The following is a 19,980-nucleotide window of genomic DNA, read 5'->3' as shown; positions in this document are numbered from 1 at the left end:
AAAAGACTTTCGTGGTAATGAAAAACATGACATTACCTAGCTTACTGCATAGTCTTAATTTTCAGCAGCAAGATGATTCCTTTTCATCTTGCACTCCTCTTTTTCAATTCCTTTTTTCATGTGGGGAAGAAGAAGAAAGGAGAGATACTGAACTCCAGTTCAAGGGGATTTTTTGTTGTATTTTTTACAAATATGCTTTTTTAAAAGTTTTTTTTATGAATTTCAACAAAGGTGATTAATTTAAACTAGCATTAGCCTTTGCTTATGTGGCAACTCTAAATCTGTGCAAGATAATTTAAGCCACATGATACTCTGATAATTGCATTGAATTTGAACTGTTCCATGTAGGATGCCTCAAATGCTCTTGTGTGGAGCTGAACATCACTTAAAGAGTCCTCAAATATTGTGCATGTAAGAAAACATAATAATAAGCACGCCTCACTTATAACTGTCATACTTTCAGAATGCTTTGATTTTGGAGAGATTGAATATAGATTAAATTTTTGCAGTTGGCTTACAAGCCAAATGGTACTGTTATGTTTATCAAAGAGCAGATGTGCATACCTGTACTCAGATCACATGGAAGTCTGCAGCTGGTATAAATGATAATACTTATATTAAGTCACTTTTGTTATCTTAGAAAATCATGGTCTTTATTTATACTTAAGTCAACCCAGCACTGGGAGTGGAAGATGAGGTAGATCGTTCTTTGGTACTCAAGATCACAGGACTTTTTTTACAGGTTGCCCATTAGCGTTCTGTGAGAAAACATTCCCTTTCCAGCTTCCCTTCCTGAATATGGATGCTAGGCATCTTAAGTTTTTAATCTTTGGCTACACAGGCTTGCAGGAGTTGAATGTGATGGCTGTGACTACAGGAGTTTATATTCCTATTGCATGGGTCGCCTTGCTGAAAGTGTTTTTCCTTGTCAGGGTTCAAAATACCTGTTTCTACCCAGCTGCCACAGAACTGCTGTTGGAGCACTGTGGGAAAACATTCCCTGAATACATCAGTAGGGGCACCAGTCTTTGGTGTTCAGAAGAAATATATAGTGTTAGAAAAAGACAAATGCAATTAAACATACGTGTACACTGACACCAAGTTTCTCTGTAATTTATTCTAATCCACACTGTTGACTTTAAAGGTAAAAAAGTGAGTCAAAGAATAAGAATCCTAATTTATTTTAAACCATCCTGTTAGGGATTAATGGGTATAGTCTAATGTTTCATATATTGCGCATGCACAGAAATGGAGCTGAAATTAATCTGGGTTGCACATCTATGTTTTAAAGAGATGGTATTTTTCTCTTCAAAATTATCCAAACAAAAAGCTAGTCACGCTTTACACATCTCATCTGAAACAGATGACGGAGGCTGAGTTTTAAACTAGTGGCAAGTAAATCACCTCATTTCCATCGTTTCAACAATGTCAACCAGTTTAGTGCCAGCTTGGGTTTTCTAATTTTGATTTAAACACATGACTTAAAATGACTTTGTTGGGTGGTGGGTCTAAGGGATTTATGGTGCACTTGTATGTGGGACTCTCATCACTGTACGGCAACCCTGTCGTTTCTGTGACAGAGTCTGTTTGACTGGTTCTGGATTTATGATAGAAATAATTCAGAACAGAGTAATAATTTTCCTTTGGCAATTACACTACCATTTGGTACTTTGTCCCTAAGGGGAAAATGAATGTGCTGGGATCTGTCCATAAGTTCAGTGGCTCAGTGTAAAGAACAAATCAAGGTCAGAATGCAGCTGAATACACACTGATGTTTCATAGTAGAATCTAGATCTCTTGCTTTTATATGACTCATAAAAGCTCATATAATTTAAAGATTAATTTTGACCAGTATGAGGTTTTTAGTGGGAATTCTTTGTGAAGGATATTTTATTACGGTGTTCAGTTCTTTCTCTTCCTATTCATTGCCTCTTTCAAGCAATGAGCAATGGCCACCCTAGTAATTTCTTCAGTGTAAGCAGGGTTGTGGCTTGTTAAGGAGTTGGTGCTCGTGATATTACACAATATCATAAGCCACTTTAGATTATTACTTCTGAAAGGTCTTTATCTACCTCTGCTCTTGTAAAAATGGGGTATCACCTTTTCACCACAGTTAACAGCAGGGTCTTTAGGCATGAAAAACCTGCTGGTCCAGGATGTTTGCTTATAAATAATTTGTCTAATAACTACATCAAATCTCTCTGCTAATCTGTATTCCTGTTCTCCACTTCAGTTCTGCAGGCAATTGTGAAGCTCAGCAACATAGATGATAAGAACTTCATTTTGTGCTGTGTTTCCAGCGCATACTGAAGTTCTCCTTGCACAAAGCAGTGGCTACAGAATGGTTGGCATGCTGATAAACTGATGGATAAGGAGAATTATATAAAACTGATAAAACAACCAAGAGACTCAAATGTGATCCTGTTGGTTAAATTTTGTTTTTATAGTCATATTTTTCTAATGACTAAGTATGGGGATGGCTGACTTAGAAGGGATTTACAGAAGCTCTTTTCTAAGTTTGGACTCCTTTCTATGTGATCAGTGATGCCAAACAAAAACCTCTAATCCAGAATACGATAAAGAGGGAGCCCTGCTTTTTTTTTTCATTTATACTGAAGTTATATAAATAATATTTCATTTTAGGACATGCACATGGATCTGCCAGCAATATTCTGTAAATATTTACTGGATGAAAGACAAAAATTAGAATATTCTTATTATCATGCCTCTGAAAAGAGGAGCACTGAAATTTTAGGATCTCCATCACTGGAGGCCTATGAAAACAAATTAAACAAATTTCTCTAGGAATAACATTGGTATGAATCTATCTTGGATAGGATAGTTTAGGATAGGGACTAGATGAGTTCTTGAGGTCTCTTCCAGCCTTTTTGTTTTGGATTCTATACATGAAGTTTTGTGAACTGTTTAACCTGTACTTGAGAAATGCTTAACCTGAATATTAGTTTGCATTCAGCCACTATTTGTGAATCAACAGTGGTTAGTTAGACTGTTTTGTATGCTGCATACTTGCCATAACTATCCCAGATTCCTCTGCAGAATTTTTTTTGGTTGTAGATACATAATTGCTGATATCCTCAAGTGGCTGCTAGAGGCATTTCTGCAGAAATAGTGTGACTATTTTGGACCAGTCCTCAGAGTGGACATCACAGTGTTTCTGCTGTGTTTATGTTTGTTAGCTGGTTTTAGTATAGCCCAGAATCGGTTGTTCCCTGAGTGACAGACACTATTTCAATTTTCCTCTGAGATGACTAAGCAGGAAAAGTCCATTTGGACTTTGGCAGGCATGATCTGATGGTACTTTTGCTGGACTTTAAGGATAGCAATATGATTGATGGCTAAAAAGACACAAGAAAAATAAGGATTTCTGTCACTGACCCTCCAGTGACGTTGTTGGAAAGGACAGTGATAAATCAAGCTGCACATGTAGAGTATGTACAGAACTTATGTTACATTCTGTAGTACCTATAATACCTTTGAATACTATTACCAGAAAATTATATGACAGGGAAATTTTGCATTTTTTCCATTGATGGGAAAGTTGCCACTGCTACATTTATTATTATTGTAATGATATTTGTTAAATATTTCTGTTTAACATTTCTGCTGCTCTATGTTGTTCCATCAGAATTTACAGAGATATTAAGAACAGACCCATTCCGAATTCTTTGTTCTGCCTTCCTTCCTCATCTTGGATATTTCCCTGCTTCATAAATGGAATGAGTGGTTTCGATTAGAAGTTTTAAAGCAGCTTGGTGGCGTATGCTTGCCACAGGTCCAGTGGAACTCCTGAGTCTTTGACCTACTTTGCAGCATGCAAAAATTTTGCTTTTGTTGACCAGATCCTAGTTCTTGCAGGGCAGAGAAAGACAACCTTATGAACTCTTCAGGAGCCCTTGGCTGGTGGGTGAGTTTGTCACTGTTCAAGTAAGCCAGTATATCTTGCTGGATTCAATATTTTCTGGGGAAGGGGATTTTTGAAATCACTCTTAGCACTAAAATGAAAAAATGCTATTATACTAAAATACAAAGCTTAAGAAACCAGGTACTGTGTTTGGTAAAGATACAGAATACTGGAACATAACGCACCACATAGCCACTCTGATTTGGCTGGTTTCTGTGTTCTGCTGAGCTGGTTGCCGTGGTAGTCCTGATACCTCCCAGGACAACTCACATAGCTCCTACACCTGTGATCCAGGTTTTAGATATGCCCTATCCTTAGAACTTCTTATCCATATGTGGGTTTTATGGTTTATGTTTTTATGGTGTAGAGTGAAACCTTCTCCTTAAATCCTGTCTTCTCAACTATGAATGCCAGAAATTAGTAGCCTTAGTATTTGGCCTGACCATTAACAGCTCTTTCCTTCTGTTGTGAATGAAAATCTTCCTCAGACTTTTTGAACTTTCATATACATTTAATATTTTATGATATATACTTATATACCGCATTTTACACAAAAAAGTAAAACAATGAATGTATTTATCCCTTGCTCTTGATGGAGGCTATTTAATGGCAAACAGTTTGGGACATGATAGTGGTTTTGGAAAAAAGAGGCCCATAAACACGGATTAGTGACTGAGGGTGAAAGAATAGGACTGTAATAGCTTTCTGTAGGCATCCATACAATAAAATTTTTTTGAACGTAAAGAACATTGTCAACTGAAAGCTCCGGAAGAACTTCTGTTTTCTCCAGGGAAATACTCCTATCTTGTGTGCCATCGTAAGCAGATCTGAGATATGTGTCTGCTCATTTTCCCTCAGAGATCAAGCCTAGTAGCTGTACTGAAAGCACATTTGCTCAGCATATGCTGACACAGAGTCTGACATTGATCTTAGCAGCAATAGCCACTTTCCTTCAAAATCATGGTCTGAGGTGATGAATGTGTTGGGCTTTACATAATAATGTGATCCATAAGGCCTTGCCTTCACCCAGACTTTGCTCTGGAGATTGATTCTGTGGCTCTGGAGAGCTGATTTTGATGGTACTGTGCCTAAGGTCTTCAAGGATAAGACCCATAAAGGGGAAGAAGTTCAGGAGGAAACAGGAAGAACTTAGTCTTTGCTGTATTATTTTTATGTGAGAAGGAATATACCTGTGAGGAAACATGAGGAAAAGTGGGGGATGAGGGGAGAGGCAGGAGGAATTAGAGGGATAAATTTGTAAGTAAGTTACCAGCAGTGAGGTGATGCAAGTAACAGTTTCCGTTGTGAAGAGGATGAGAAGCATCAGCAAAGGATCACAATTTTGAAATAGATTAGGAAAAAAGAAAGTTCATGAATAAGTAACATCTCTTTGAATTCACTTCTTATGATTCTTCTAGAGAAGTTAAGCTTAAAAAGAAATAATCTGTTTGTTTTGCAGTGGTGATTTCTTTTGTACTTAGCATAGAGAGACTTAATTTCAGGAGCATGATCTTATATGTCTATTAGTGCAGCTATAATAACCATTCATATGTTTATTCCTTAAGCAGCGTGTTTCCTAGACCCATTACTCTTGTTCCTTGTGCCACACTTTCTTATGTCAGTCGAATTATCAGTAACAATAATCACAAACCCCATTAGGAACCAATTATGCATATGCAACTTCTAGCAAGCTTAACTCTTTGCTAACATTATCTCCAAGATGTTTAACTCTGCAGTTAATCCAGTATGCTTCTGGTTCTGCATCTTTAGAAAGTATTATGACCTACAACACACTTTTGTGATATTCTGCTGCTTCTGGAGTAAGAAAGATCTATAAAAATGAAATAATTTCCAGTTACCTTATTTTGTCTGTCTTCAGATGCATTGCATTCTCTCCTCTACCCTGCTCTAGGAGCCCCATTTGAATTTCACATCTGTTCAGTTCCTGAGTGACTCTGTGAACTGTTCAGTCCCCAAGTGTTCTTGTTTTTCTTGCTTGAGCGTGTGCTGTAAAAGGAGCAGAGACCAGAGTCTTGCTGACAACATATAGACAAAGAAGGCATGAAGCAGACTGGACAGTGGGTCATGATAAGGACATGGGATAGAGCCTTCTGAAGATGGATACATGAACTCACTTCTTTCCCGAGAACATTAAGGGAACAGGGTGGAATTCTTCCAGGAGGGAATGTGAAGCCCAGTGACTTGCATGGATGTGGTGCTGCTTATGAGGAAACTGGTTTTGGACTGTACCAAAAAGAACAGTCTGTTCCAAAGATTTTAGCAGAGTAATTCTTCATTTTTGCTGTTACAACTGAGATCAGAATTTATCTCCAAGTATACGTACTGGTTCATTTCCATAATAATCTGTGTATTTTTCTTTGTTTACTGTATGTATGCATCTTTTCCCTGGACAGTGATGGAAATTAAAGGGAATATTTACATTCAATAAGGAGAAAAAGTAGTCCATGAGGATATAACAAACTGTAGCCTGTGTTAAATTGATGCTTGTGGAATCCAACTTCCTGACTTAAAGTGTTTAATGAAAACAAAATCGTTATCTCCTCTTTAGGCAGGTACAGAACTTCCATGGGAGTTAAACACATGCATAAGGAGAAGAGTAGGCCTGTGTGTTGCTAGAAAGTTTGCACCCACAAGGTTATGCTTTGTTTCTGTGGTCTGGATAGTTAAGAAATGATGCTATTCTGAAAAAGAAAATGAGTACAAATCCTAAAGCTTGATGTTTCCAGTACTGAATTTTAAAAACCAGCTTTCAAATGCTCGAGTCTGTATTGTACTTTACTTGTAAAGCTATTAATTTAAACAGCCTTCTTCAAACCTTGCTAAACTCTTTCCCTTGCAGGGAGATGTCTTTTATGCCAGTGAACGAATGGGGCAAAATTTTAACTGATTGATTTTTTTAAACCCTTGGAAAAATGGAAAGTGCTTATATGGAAAGTGCTGAAACTTCCTTAACCAAAGCGTTGCTGTTTCAGTTTAAAATAACTCATTCCCAAATGGCTTACAAAGGATACAAAACGAGACAGCTCTGAAGGAGAGGAAAAGGGATGAGGAGAACAGTGAAACTAAAGGATGCTTCTTCACAATTAATTCTTCCCAATTACCCATGACCAGTAGAAATGTTCTGTACCTCCCTTTTGCTTTTTATATGAAGTCAATTAGTTCATTGTTCATGTTTTTATAACTGCTAGGGATACCTTGTGTAGTTTTCTTCATGTGTGTTCACACCTTCTTTCATCCTAGTATGTATGTTTGCATGTGTGTGCCTGTTGCAAGAGACTGTTACTGTTTTTTGTAAGGTGGACTTTTATGTCATTACAGTGTGATGAGTTTATCATGCTTTCTGCCTTCTAATTTCATTTGGAAATAAATAAGTCATTTTTGCATAATCATGTATCTTCTGCAAATTCTAATTAATATTAACTTCTTTTTTTGTGCAGAGCTGGTTATTTGCCTCAGAATATTCCTTTGGAAATCATCAGATACCTTTCCGAGGAGAAAGATTTTCTGCCTTGGCATGCTGCCAGCCGAGCTCTTTATCCTCTAGACAAATTGCTGGACCGCACAGAAAACTACAACATCTTCAATGTAAGAGATAGATATTCTCTCTCTCTTTCTCTTTCTACTTCTCTCTTTTTTTTTTTCTTTCTTTCATTGACAAGAGATGAACTATCTCAGTTAGATACTGTAACTGACCTAAGGATATTAACTTTCTTTCTAATTAATCTTTATTTAAACATAGCTTTTGTTAAGCTTTGATTTATTTGCATTTGAATAGTGATAACTGTTGTTTGAGGCATATATAATTAGTAGAAGGAAAGGTAATTATTCCTCCTATAAAATATTATGACAAATAAACTATTTCATTTAAACGAGCAAAAGTAATTTATTTCCAAATTTTCTCTTTTGAGGAACCCAATTGCTGTTTTTAGATTGAGGCCCCAAATCAGCAAGGACACCAAATGCAGGCACAACAGGAATTAAAGATTTCTAGTTATTAATTCCATCCAAAAAACCATGGTGCATTCAATGCAGCTACCTTAATTAACAAGGATTAAATCACCATTGAATCAAAAGCCCATTCATAATTGGGTCCCAAGGGACAGCAGTAGCAGCTAGCAGGAGATAATTAAGATAGACATGGCAAACATTTTAACATTTTACCTGAAATAAAAAAAAATCCTACCTAGGTTGGAGCATGTCTGAGGAAAAACACAGGATTTGATTGCAGCCAGTGACAATTACAAGCTCTTGGGTTTTTTACTCATAGTGAATATTATGTAGTCTACACATGTTGAATGACCAACATACTGTATATAATTTTATACAGCCATTGAAATGAAGGAATTCTCTAAAGCCTGCAATACTTAATGTTTTTTTTTTCTTCTTAAAAATACATTTGTGTGTGTGCATGTGTACACAGACATGCACGCACCACAAAGCAGGAATCTAGAGGTGACTGGGTGTATGTGTGTATATATGTATATGTATGTATGCATACATATATATATACACACAGAGCTACCTGCTAGCATAGAAAATTATTTTTGTAGCAGGGATGTTATGGATTAATATAGACATATTGAAAGTCTTTCTTTATGAACTTACAATTCAGATGTACATGCAAACCAGACAGCCATAATATAAAATGACATTGAAATAATTTGCATTTTTAGTCTGTTGTTAACTGCACTGAAAAATTCTTATGAGTCTGGCATTGCTGTTTCACTTTTAAACAAAGCTGTGTAAAGAAAATGCAATTTTAATAAATAAAAACAGTAAAATTCATGGCTGAGTTGTGTTTTATCACTACTGATGAGAGCTTTGAAAGCGGAGGTGATAGTCGAGGAAATAAAGTCTTTTTAGTCACAGAATACCATATCTGCTAGAGAAGGCTGCACTATGAATCTCCTTTTTTGCCTGGCATCATACACTTGCCCATGCATCCATAAGAATAAAATAGATGTTCTTCTGTGCAGTCATTTATATTTCAGCTCTCTTTTTCAAATTTGTGAATTCCGCTGGGAGAAGATTATGCCAAAGACAGTGACAGTTGTTTTCTTCACAACTGGTAAAGTATTTAAATGTCTACTGTGTAAAAAGTAAAAGTAATCTAAAACACATTTTGTGCTGGTTTTGTTATTTAAGCATACCAAGAACCTAAACTTGAAATATAGTGTCATTACATATCCAGATCTCATTTGCAGCCCACATTGTTAAGTATTCTGATATCAATTGACTACTTATGTAACATTTTTGCCATGGCTATGGATATTAAAACAATATTCTTTTAACAATGAACATACACAGTGTATTTGAGATTGGCCATAGAGTAGACATTAACCTGTTGACACTCTAGCAAGTTTTCAACCATGTATAGCGAGTTCAAAATAGCACTTAAGAATCTCTTTTTAAATTGCTGGATTTTATAACAATAAATTGGCTAACACAAGGCATCAAATCAAGTAGCTGTTCTACAGATTACTTCTCACTGTAGAGATTAAGGAGGATTGTGTACAGGCACGATATTGTACTAATTGCGAATCAAAACCTTTGGAAAACGGGACATTATTTCAGGGAAAGAAAAGAAGAAAAAACTCAGTAGTCAATACCATTTCAACTTTGAGTCAAAAATCAAAAATTAATATTAACACTGAATGTATTTTTCTTTCCCCCCTCAGGAGTATATTTTAAGACAAGTTGCATCAATGTATCTGAAGCTTGGATGGCCAACGAATAATTTAAACAAATCGCTTGTTCAAGCATCCTACCAACATGAGTACTGTTATTTCTTCCTTTTTTTTTTTTTTTTGCATGCTATAGTTATAATAAAGCACTCTCCTAAAATTTGGTGTGATCTTCAGCACATGGTACTGTCCTAGCTCTTATCTTCCTTTTGTTTTTCCTTACTGGGTGTGAGGGACAGCAGCAAGATGCTGTGAAACGAATTTCTCTTTCTTGAGTTTTACAAACAAGAAATGATTTGTTAAGCCTTAATTTAATATTTGACTGCACTAGATATTTAAGAACTTGGATGCACATGACCACAGAAGTCAGGAAGTGTGCGTAAGTGTAAATGAGAGCTGATTTTGGCCCATGGCTTGTTTTTAGATGTTGCAGCTGCTGAAGGCACTTAGTTGACATTGAAATCTGTATAGCTGGATTATCTGTGATATATGTTATCTAACTATCAGCTGCTCCCATTATCTTCTTAGAAATGCCTTTTGTAAACATTCAAACACATTTATTAACACAGTCTTATTGCCTTCTTTAATTTGGGCAGAGAACTGCGTCGTGAAGTCATCATGTTGGCCTGCAGCTTTGGTAACAAACACTGTCACCAGCAGGCTGCAACATTAATCTCTGACTGGATTTCTAGCAATAGAAACAGGTAAGTGAAACAATAATATGCATTTCCCTTTTCTCCAGCTCAGCTGGAGTGCTCTTCCCTCTTCCCCCCTCTCCAGTGCCCTGCTTTGCAGAATGGTGGAGGTCACCAGCTGCTCTTTAAAAATGGCTGTGGGGCTTCAGAATGAATTATTTGAGTTTGTGTGTATGAGTGGGTGAAGGGGAGACTAATGTAGCCCCTGCCCACATTGCGGTCAAATAATCATATGCTAAAGGGAATGAAGCTGGGTTTTAAAGAGGAGTGTAAAAGAAGAAAGGAAAAAAGGAAAAACATCGCATTGGTAGACAAACGCAGAACCTGTGTCTGGGCAAGACAGCAGAAGGTGCTAAATGGTAGAAGAAGTAAAAAAGTTAGAGACAGAAGGACTGCGAAGTAAGAAAGGAGACCAAATAATGTAGTTGGGGAATATTTTATGTAGTACTTGAAGGTGAAAATTTGGAAGTAAAACATGATTCAGGAAGACTCAGAAAAGCTAGCGTAGGCTTTCAGAGAAGGGGATAGCTAATGCATTGACCATTGGGGACACTGCAGTGGTTTGACAGCAAATATGTAAGTTAGGTTGTCCAGACACAGGGTTACTCAGCTGAGGCAAGGGAACAAAGGCTATGGATAGTGTATGAAGCTTAACTTCTAAATGCAGGTAACTAAGAGACATTAAATTATTAAATATACAAGTACTTAAGTATGTGGTGATCTGTAGATGGTAAGCACACTACAGGTTAAGATCGCAGCCTCTTGAGAAGAATGATGTGCTTTCTGATCGTCATGGAAGGCAGCATAGAAGTATTTGCATAAATACATCACCTTATATCTTAGTTTAAAGGAATATATTTGACTTTTATAAAAACAAAAAAAGAGGAAATGATGAAGTTCTTAGGCCCAGTCCTTTCTTAGGTCTGCAAGAGTGTCAGATCTTTATAGATGTTCAGGCATGTAGGATTTTTAAAAGATACAGTCAGGTGTTTATTTGCAATTAAAATATATGTCTGTCTGACTTTGCAAACTTTGAAAATCCCTTAAAGGCATACTCATGTACTAAGTACCTGTCTGTCTTTCAAAAACAGCCATGAAATGACATTGGAAATTGCACTCCTCTGTGACTTTGACACTAAAAAAAAAAAAAAAAAATCCTGAAACTATGACTATATACTTTTAAATGGGAAAGGAGGAGGGTGGGGGGACTTTTCTGTGTAAAATGATACCAGATATATTTACTATGGAATATAAACCCCATGGTTCTTTATGAATTGTTATTGTCAGCTACAACAATGAGTATATAACTATCCAAAGAGGAAATTATGGAGAAAGAATCGTTGGAAACAATCAGCAAAAGTAATTTACTTAGATATTTATTTGCAAAATTAGTTAATCAAACCTAGCACCATCTATTAACATGCACAGCGGTAGATTATTCAGTGTTAAAAAGCTGTCACTGCAAAGCTTTCTCCTATCCTTTGTCTTCATCCCTCTCGACAGGATTGAAGAAGGCGGCATCAGGAAAAAAAAAGCTTATTTCTTTACTAACAATAGCAAGAGAAGGAAGGAATAAATTTAAGGAACCATCTGAAGATTCGTCTTAGCCTTTCTATGGGGCCATTCTTGGGAGCATGAGATTGTGGCTGCCAGCATATGATGAGTATTATGATAAAGGCCTCACAGGAGGGCAGAGGAAGAGAATGGCTATTAAGTTAAAGCAGTGCATTTCTCCAAAGGAACCGCACAGATTTGAAAAATAGCCACAACAAATAATATAATTACAGAGTTCGGATTGACAGTCAGCTGATAAATAAGGGTACAGCTTCCAAAGAAGCCAGAGCTGTGTTTTTATTTATTTTGTAAGATTATAGGATTAGTTCTGTTCTCCACCCTAGAAATTACCAATTGCTGTTCTCAGAGCGGTCTCATATATTGAATGTAACTAAAATAGTAGCAGACTGACTTCATATCTACTTATATTGAAAAAAACATTGCAAAGGCTACTAATAATAGCAGAGAATTGTTTTAGCAGCTTGGTAGACATAAAATCAGCCTATGTTTCACAGTAACAGCAGTTATAGGGATCCACCAGTTTGCTCATTTATGAAGCTTCAGATTCCTGCTAAATCAAAGAGACCCCATATCATCTTCAGTCAGTTTAAACCAACTCAGACTGAAACCTGAAAATAAAGCTTGGTCTGTTTTCCTTCCTTTTCCTCCAAGAAAATGATGATGATTCTATAATAAGAATTTAACTAACATGATGTTTGAGTCATGGCTCTCCCTCTTTTAGCACTTCAGAGACAACAGCTAACTCAAGTACAAAGAGCAAGCAGATTAGTGCAAGGTACATGCAGAGAGCACATCCAACAGGTGTCACTCTGCACTCTTTCTGATCAGTAAGAGGTTTTTTTCTCAGTTTGGTGCCCTTAACAGCTGTTTGTGAATTTGCTCCAAACTAACACCACAGCATCCTCAGGAATCTCTCAATGCTCATTTCTTCACAAAGAAGGGGAAACTCGTGCTGTTGGTCTTTTTCCAGCCTTCTCTGACAACGCCTGGTGAGGAAAAGCTGGTGACAATTGCAGAGAATATATGTATCCATGCCTGTTCCGCTCCTTGTCAACGAGTCAAGTTGTAGCTGCTGAAAATTACCCTTAAAAGTTCTCATAGATGCCTTTCCTTCTTATGAAATGGACCAAAGGTGTTGACTGGGGTGTCCCAGAAAGCCTGGTGTTGGTGCAGCCAGAGAATGAAGACAGAATTCCACAGAACTCAGAGATAATCAAAGGAAAAGGAGTGTCTCTGCCTAGGTGGTTCTGTTCCTTCAGGAAATATCTGAGATCTGCAATGTTTGTGGATGGTCTTCCTGGTGTTCCTCCTGGGGATTAGGTGGTACTGTCTCCGAAAAGAAAATTCAGTGAAGTTTTGTGCAAAAAGGAAGCCTGGGCTATTTTCAAGCTCATGGTATTTTTGTAAACAAGCACAGTTTGACTATGAGAGTAAAAATAAAGGCAAACTTGCAACCTTCCCACCCCTCTTCCCCCAAAAGCTTTTTTCTGGAAGATAAGGTGGTTCATGCAAATGAGCTAATTCATAAGCGATACATTTTGGAAGTATAACAAATTCTTCAAAGCAGTAGGCACCAAAATGAGACTTGGGAGTTGGACTTGTGCCCCAAGATCCAAATCAATACAAAATTAAGATTTTAATAAACTCATACCACATAAATGCACAGGCAGTAACTCATGGAAAGGAGGTTGTTGATCTCCTGGCAATTAATGCAAAGTTAGAATGGACATAGCACAGAATGGCCAATTAATAATACTGTAGAAATGCTAAAATTCATAATTTTTTAACCATGTTTTTAATAAGTCTATGGATCCTTAGAAGTTCTTTTGAATTATTTCTGTATTTTACTTGTACCATTTAATTGGGGATGAAGTGTTAGGTAATAAACAAATACAGTAACATCTCCTCTGTTTTACCAGCATATGCTTACAGTTGCTGTGGTTCCTAGTAATTATGTTTAGTATGATAGGTCCAGAAATTAATTACCATCTATTCTTCACTCCAGGGGATTGAAATAATCATAATAGTCAGTTACTGTTTGTACTTTGTAATTACATGTTCTTTACTGTACAAATAATTTGCCACTGCTCACCAAGCAAAATAGTGGTCATTCATAGCACAAAGCCAGAGGTCCTCTTTGTGTTTCCAGCAGTATTTGAAAAATCCCTTTAGATTTCCAACTGTATCATTGCAGATTTTCTTATGGGATTAGTAAAGAAACATACACAGATCTGCAACATTATCCTTCATGCAGTAAAAGAGAAGGTTTTTATTCTTCCTGAGAGACTTGAAGGCTTGAATCTCTAAAGCGACTTTGATGTTTCAATGCCTCATTTTTGGATTCCTGGTTCACAGAGCAGAGTCAGATGCTTGGAGTTAGGCTTCCTACAGGGAGATCTGGGAGTCTGTGAATGAGGTTGACAGCAGCCAGCAAGCTGAGTGAAGGGCCTCTGAACAGGAGACAGTGAAGGTGAGCCCTTTTTTTGGGCCAGCACTATACATAGGAAGACACCTGTGTCAGGCAAATATGTGAATGGCAATCTTAGAGATAGGGTTTTTTTCAAAAGATACCTTTCAAAAGTGTCACTAAAGCAAGAAAAGGCTTGCTCCTTTTCTTTTGAAAAACAGCTGGCAGAGGAGCTGCTACTCAACCCCCTTTTAAACAATAGTTCTGTGACTGAGGCGGTAACTGAGATTGTGGTAGATCTTCAGTTTAATTCCTCGGCTTCACATCTGGCACCTCACAGAAGATCACCCTGACCAGCTATCTATGAGGTGTTTGGGACAGCACTAAGACACTGCACCACACTTTTCTTCTCTAGTTGAAGCTCTGCCACTATAATTTATTTCATTAGCAAGAGAAGGAATACAGCTGTCTAACTCAAAGATGAGAGCATTCATCTGAGAGAGGGAGGCTTGAGTTCAAACCCTTGTTTCTAAGATTGCCTGTGGTTTTTATTTAATGACTCTCTAATGTATGCAATTAACCCTTGAGGCATGGCTTTAAACCTCCATCTCTCTTGTTCAGTTGGCTGTATTAGCCTCCAGGGTACGGAGAGTCGCTTTCTGTCTTTCTCTCCCTCACACGTTTTTGCAAAGTGACATTTTGTAGAAAAATTACCTTGGTAAGGAGGAGATTTCAGCTTCATGTGTGCCTGAAATATCAGGATTACTTAGTATGTAAAGGACTTTAAGGCAGTATTGCTCACTACCACTTTTCAGGGCAGAACATGATGCTAAAACAAGGAACATAACTCTGGAAAAGAAGTTTGGCTCTACGAGGCACAAAACAAACAGGCAGCATCACCTAATGGATTCTAGGAACAGGAGACATCCGATTGTTCTGGTCTAGGAATTGGTGTCATATTTTAATCCTTGCAGTTGTTAAAAAAAAAAAGATTATTTCTCTCAACTGAAAATCTGAGAACAGACTTCAAGGTAGTGCTTACTGTGTTTTTAATCACTGAACTTAAATCATTTTGGTATTTTTATGTGGTTGAAGCACAGTTTGCTTCGAAGTCTGCATTAATTTCTGATTTGATATCAAGGCAAATTTTTTTTCTCTGTTAAATTGGGATACCTGCCACTTCTGTATTGGAGCAATGGAAACCCTTGAAACTTCCATGCTTATGTTTAGAAGAATTCAAAAGTAGTATAAAACATATAAGCCCATTGAAATTTCCCTCATAAACTGAAAATGTAAAGTTACTGGAATTCAGTTCACAGCAGAATGCTGTACAAGAGAAGCTACAGTTGGCTGAAAATTAAGATGTTTGCTTCTACCTTCATTTAACTGTGCTCATCCCTGTGAAGCTCTTTCATGTGTGAAGAAATACATTATTCACACTCCTTAGATATAACAGCATTGTGATTCAGCCTAAAAAATTAACAAAATTACCATACAATGCCTGCCTGAGTTTAGGAATCAGCCTTGTTAACCCCTTTAACCTTCACTGCATATCTATTCTGAAAGAAAAACACATTTTTAAGAGGATTAGCATTTTCAGAGTTTTTGCCTTGGGTAGACAGCATAAATGCATATTTCTAAGGTTCAGTAAAGAATGTATGGAGAGCTGTAGCCTGGAAACTCCTGACGTGAGCTATCATAACAATGTATGACGTGTTAATATGCGCTGTGATGGCTCAAAGCATAACTCATGCCATGGACACAAGCATGTTTTACAAAGTGCTCTGTGCGTTGCGGATGTGATTTTCTTACAGCTATTGTTACCATCCATCAGCTACAGGTTGCCACATATTTCTGCTGGCAAAATGGACTGTGGAAGTACGCTCAGTTCAGGCAGAGTTAGGCAGGTTTGTGTGAACATGTGAGCACGCTGTTTTGAGCTGAGCTGCTGATTTTGCCTTCAGCGGATGAAGAAGTGTTTGTATGCTGGTTCTGTTAGTAGTGCTGCACTGATGCTATTCTTCTCTTAATGGGCAGTAGTGAGCAGTGCGACATGATAGTACTGCATCAGGCATGATTACATGTTAATGTTTCTCTAAGATATTACTGAACCCATTGGAAGGCCCTTAGCTATTCATAACCACTACAGTTCGCTCTTATTTTGTCTTCTTTAGAAGTGAAACCTTGCCTATTTATTGGTTGGTGTCTTTTAAGTATAAACAGATAACTTTAATTAATTGCCTGTAATTCCCTTAATAACCCTAGAAAACTTCTAGTAAATCCATGTGATTGATCTGGGCTTTGTGTCAACTAGGGATTTAATGTAGTTTTTACTATTTACACTATTGTTTGTCTGTCATGAGGGCTCTGGTTAGTCTCATTTATTTAAAATATTAGGTCGCAGTTATCACCAAAGGAGACAAGCTAGAGGATCCAATATTTTATAGCAACAAATGTGCATAAATTGTGGGTTCACTTCCATGTGTGAAAATCTGGCATCTCTTGTCCTTGCATCCGTTACACTGACCCTCTTTGTAACGTTTTCTTTATTGTTGGTAACAGTCTGCTAATCTTTGTCAACAGAGCTGAGCTTACCCTGCTATTTGATAGCAGAGTTCAATACTCAGCCTCTTTTTAAAAGTTTTTCCTGTTTTGCAATTCTGAGTGTATTTTCAGTGTCCACTTTCTGAGCGTATTCAAGAGTCAACAGAGGAAGTCATGAGCTTTCTTTTTTTCTTTGCCAATGAAAGCAATGTTCAGAAGAGTAGGTGATGTTTAAGGTGTGATGCGGACTGTGGCACTGCAGTAGACTAAGTAGGCATCCATTCAGTAGCCCAGGCGTCGAGGAAGTTTGCATTTTTCTCTCTTCATGAGTGAGACTGCCAGCCAATCCTGAATGCAAATCCCAATGTTTTGAATCTGTTCTGGTCTCTAATCATCCGGGTTGCTCCCGCATGAGGAGTGTTGGAGGGCTGAGATGGGGCCAGAGATCTCTGAAAGGAGAATATGCCACGAATTTGCCCCTTTTATCTGTGAGTTTCAAGTCAGAACACATCTGTGTGTCTTTTTGCATTACAGATGAAGCACTTTTGGTTACTAAAAAACGGAAGTGAAGATCTTGGAAGACAGCATCTTAGGACTTAATTATCTCATCTGATATCTTTTTATGTGTAATTATGGGGGCATGGGCTTTTCCAGTGGCTTTTTTTAAACATTGCTGTGACTGTTAGGAACACTGGTTAATTCTTTATCAGTCATAAGAGTGGTGTAAGCAATGAAGAAAAAAGGCTTCCATCAGGTAATTTGAGCAAAGACATTGGTAACCCACAAGCCTAATCTGAGAATACTAAATTCCTGTACTTGCTGTGCAGAAATAGTATTTACTCTTCAAGGGACAAAGGATTCATGTTACTTCACCTGCCTAAATTGGCAGTGTGTATACTGGGCTAGACCTTTAACTACTCAATGGAAATGCCACCAGAAAAATGAACTGTGGTGCAGGAGTGGCTGTAACATGTCTATAAATGAAACTATCCATAGATCTGAGGGAGTGGCAGATAACACAAATAACCAGTCATTAATTGATACACATTTCAATTAAGTCTGGCTCAAGTGATAGAAAATCAAACACTTTTCCAAACAAAGTGGGTTTTTTTTCCTTTCCTTTTCCTTCTCCTTTATTTCTCTCTCTTTATTGATTTGTTTAATTTTGTTGTTTTGTTTCACAGGTGCACACTAGTGCTACAGTCTTGCAGCAACTTATAAATGTACTTAAGTTTAACCACCTACATAAGTATGTGTGGGAATGTGGCCAACAGGTTAATTATTTTTGTTAGTTGCTTAGAAGAGGCATTAGCTTTTTTCATGCGTTTGTTGCCCACCAGCTATTTTTGGAAATCATTAGCAGCAAATCTGAAAAAAATGAGAGAGTTATTTTTATATTTTTCATACATGAATGTGTGGTAAACATAAAACAATAAAATGGATCCCTCCTTCTGTGTTCTCAGCCCCTTTAAGTTTTAATTACTGAAAAAAAATTCAGGCATAGCTATTCATCTCTTTTGAAATGTTACTGGAGTTTTGCCAGCTAGAGCCAGCCAATGTTGCTGAAGTGATTTAACTAATTAATAGGTTGTTACAACATTTGAGTAGAATCTTGCACTCAAGTCAATAAAACTGTTTAAGGAGGAAGAAAGGATTGTTGAGTGCCTGAGTTAATCAAGCAGTCAGTGCTCTGAAAAAGGATCTGGGGAGTATGTCTGAAAAGAGAGAAGATTTCATCTTGTAACTGAAAGACAAAACAGGGCTATATGGGGTGACTGTTTCAGGTAGCATTTTACCTTCTGACTTTTATCAGTGATCACAATAAAATGACCCTATATATAGCAGTTATGGATTAACAGTAATTTTAAATCTTTAGAAGTTTGCTAGATTCTTCTCCATTTTTTCCTCTTCAGGAATGACAAAAAAGCTCTCCACAACTCTGCAAACAACTGGACAGAGAGGACCATATTTTTATTGCAAAAAGTTTCCAGAAAGGACAAAACAAGAAGTATCTACTCAGAGATAAGTCTCACAAAGAAGTGTTTAGCTCACTATTCAGACACTAAAGTCAGTGTTGAATAGCTAGTACTGTTCAGTAGGAAATTTTTTTGGAGAGAGGCAAGCATAGTTTTAAAAAAGTAGAGGTAGATGTTTTCTTGCAAAGGTAGCTGCCCTCTGCTCCAGAGCCAAGTAAAACTTAAGCTGTAGATGGCTTAAACTTCTGTTTTAGTTTGAGCTGAAATGTGCTAGGACAGGAGCAATAACCATCAACTGAGGGATGATATATTCTCTCTGCCTCAGTCAGATCGCTAAGATATCTGCTCCGAACCACAGGACTGGGAATCAGGAGACCTGGCCTCTGTACACAGCCCTGCTACAGACATCCTGAGTAGCCAGATCCTGTTAGTGTCCCCTGAATTAAATGGGTGATAGGCACCTAGATAATCAAGCCCATCACGGCTCTTTGCCTCAGTTTTCTGTTCTCTGTCTTCAGGCCACGCGTGTGCTGTGGGACAGGACATTCCCCTACGGTGTGTGCACAGTGGTGCAGGCAGTGCAGCTCCTTGATTTTGTAATACAGAGGGAAATACAAGCTTCGGGGTTGCCACCTTAGAAAATAAACTGTGCTTTGCTGTTACTCATAACAGAATCCGTACTACATATCTGCTGACCAAGTGCCAATACATTGCTCCATGTGAGTCAATATTTCATTGTTATTTCTTACCTGAGCTTTGTAACCTACTAAACAAGGATATAAATATAGTTATCAAGAAAAACAGGCTTAAGCTAAAAGTGTTAAATAGTTGTGGAAATAAATAATATTTCTGATTAATTTTCTCTGCCAAATACTACCCTAAATGCTATTGAGATTTGTCACTTACTCAAAAAACTGTGTGCAATTACACTAGAAAAATCAGAACACAATTTGCCCAGAAGATAAATAATTATGGTCCAATTTTATAAATGTATCTCCAATTGTTAGAACATACTTTAAATAGGAGCAAGTATGTACCAATTAATTATAACTTAGAAGATTATTCTTAGCTCATTGTAGAGCTTTATTATTCACTCTTGAAAAAAAATTTCTGTAAAGGCACAGCACAATTTTAATTAATTTTTCTCTTGCTGTTT

General features: G+C 37.3%; 1 protein-coding gene across 1 annotated transcript in view; it reads left to right on the top strand.

Moving 5' to 3' along the window:
• Window positions 1-19,980, top strand: part of TRHDE (thyrotropin releasing hormone degrading enzyme) — a 215,416-nt gene that overhangs the window by 182,568 nt on the left and 12,868 nt on the right. The window contains exons 13-15 of the mRNA XM_026061763.1: window positions 7,381-7,528; window positions 9,622-9,719; window positions 10,224-10,331. Coding sequence (XP_025917548.1) covers window positions 7,381-7,528; window positions 9,622-9,719; window positions 10,224-10,331 — 354 coding nt within the window. The remainder of the gene's footprint in view (window positions 1-7,380; window positions 7,529-9,621; window positions 9,720-10,223; window positions 10,332-19,980) is intronic.

This window comes from Apteryx rowi, unplaced genomic scaffold (assembly GCF_003343035.1).
Source record: "Apteryx rowi isolate R43461 unplaced genomic scaffold, aptRow1 scaffold_185, whole genome shotgun sequence".
Lineage (NCBI taxonomy): Eukaryota > Metazoa > Chordata > Aves > Apterygiformes > Apterygidae > Apteryx > Apteryx rowi.
The sequence above is the reverse complement of the archived record's forward strand: the minus strand, read 5'-3'. Positions and strand labels throughout refer to the sequence as shown.